Source organism: Echinops telfairi, unplaced genomic scaffold, assembly GCF_000313985.2.
Source record: "Echinops telfairi isolate 266 unplaced genomic scaffold, ASM31398v2 ScPeMD7_4;HRSCAF=17, whole genome shotgun sequence".
NCBI lineage: Eukaryota > Metazoa > Chordata > Mammalia > Afrosoricida > Tenrecidae > Echinops > Echinops telfairi.
In genome coordinates, this window is record NW_022103900.1 from 39,599,752 (window position 1) to 39,601,406 (window position 1,655).

Here is a 1,655-nt window from a genome sequence, read left to right on the forward strand (position 1 = left end):
GCTCTGGCCCCAAAGTCTATTTCTGGTATTCCCTGGGGACTTCATTGTACTGCTCCCCTTGCTGTTCTGTTGCATACCCTTAGTGTTTTGTCTTGGCGTGGTGGGATCAGATCAGGTGCAGTCCCCACACTGTCTCCAGTGTTGTCCCCTGTAGGGCTATGGGTCAGTGAGGGATGTCGTGTCTCATAGTGGGGCCGGCCATATGGTCTTCTCTGTGGATTGGCTGCTCTGAGCGGGAACCAAAGATATTTTGGGAATAAAAGAAATAGTCACTAAAGACACAAGGGTTCCAAATTATTAGAAGAGGAAACCAACCTCCGGCAATATCTGAAGCGCATTTTGGAAGGCAAAGTGGAGAAGATCAACTATTAATTATCCCATGCCATGAGGTCTCCTGGGGAAGCAAGCAATGGCCTTTGGATGATCTAGAGTACTTAATGTATGGATTGCCTATCATGGATTAAGTTCTGTGGGAAAAAGGTCAACAGTAGTTGACTCTCCAATATAAACCCATTAGCATGGTGAGCCAACCCTACCTGAGCTAAACGTGAACCTTGACCTTGCTCAAGTCCCTCCCTCTGTCTAGGAACCCACCTCCTAATTCCCTAGTGCCGTCCACATGTCCAATCACTGAGAAGCATGTATGTCTCCCCAACAGCTCCCAGCATTCCTCCTCTGTGACCACCAGTAGAGCGTTGATGGAGATTATCATGTACACATAACCCATGCCTATGACACTATAAAATAAAAACACATCTTTAGTGAAGGGAAGCTATATATTCCCATGGCTTTTTATTCAGAGAACAGTAAGATAAATACATTTTAAATATTACATTTTTCTATATACAAGTTCAAAAGTCACTTGAAAATATAAAAAATGTAGTCTTCAATGGTCAAGAAACATTGAATGTTCTTGACCAGGTCGAGAATGCCAATTCAGCAACATGAGGGGAGACACACCTGTGTGTGGCAGGAACATCTGAAAATCTCATCAAGGCGGATACTGAGCCTCCACCACTGCACGAGCGAGTAGGCATCACTTCCTAAAGCGCTTGAAAAGCGGGTGTACGTGCTTGGTGGAAGCCTTGTTCCGCGGCGAGGAGTGGTACTCCATATACACAGTGTCATCAGCCCCAGACATGGAGCTCATGGTGCCGAAGCGCCGGGATACCTGTGGGAGGAGAGAGCCCACCCACCGTCAGTTTCCAAAGGGGCAAAAAGACAATCCCTTTAAAAATAAACTATTAAGTTATTTATTATTATTTTAGAAAACCTTTACTGACAATTTATGCATTGTTCAAAGCATTTTACATGTACTTATATTAACTAATTTCCTCTTCACAAACATAATCTGCATTTTGTAGAAGAAACAGACACAAAATGATTAGTAACTTGTTTAAGATTGCACAACTCTGAAGGAGATGTTGTAGTGGTTATGGGTTGGTTTGCTAACCGCACGGTCAGCAGTTCGAACCACCACCCGCTCCTTGGAGGAAAAAGAGGCTTCTACCCCTGTACAGAGTTCCAGTCTTGGACACTCCCGGGGCCATTGCTACAAGTCAGGATCCACTCAGTGGCAGTGAGTGTGGCTTTTTAAGGCAACGGCACATGAACTCACGCAGCTAAGACTGGCTTCAAATTCTTTGTTCTTAACC

General features: G+C 44.6%; 1 protein-coding gene across 1 annotated transcript in view; it reads right to left on the reverse strand.

The window, feature by feature from the left end:
• Positions 1–775: 775 nt before the first annotated feature.
• The window catches only part of ERCC3 (ERCC excision repair 3, TFIIH core complex helicase subunit), a 31,000-nt gene continuing 30,120 nt past the window's right edge, over positions 776–1,655 (reverse strand). Inside the window, exon 14 of the mRNA XM_045298322.1 lies at positions 776–1,171. Coding sequence (XP_045154257.1) covers positions 1,037–1,171 — 135 coding nt within the window. The 3' untranslated portion in view covers positions 776–1,036. The remainder of the gene's footprint in view (positions 1,172–1,655) is intronic.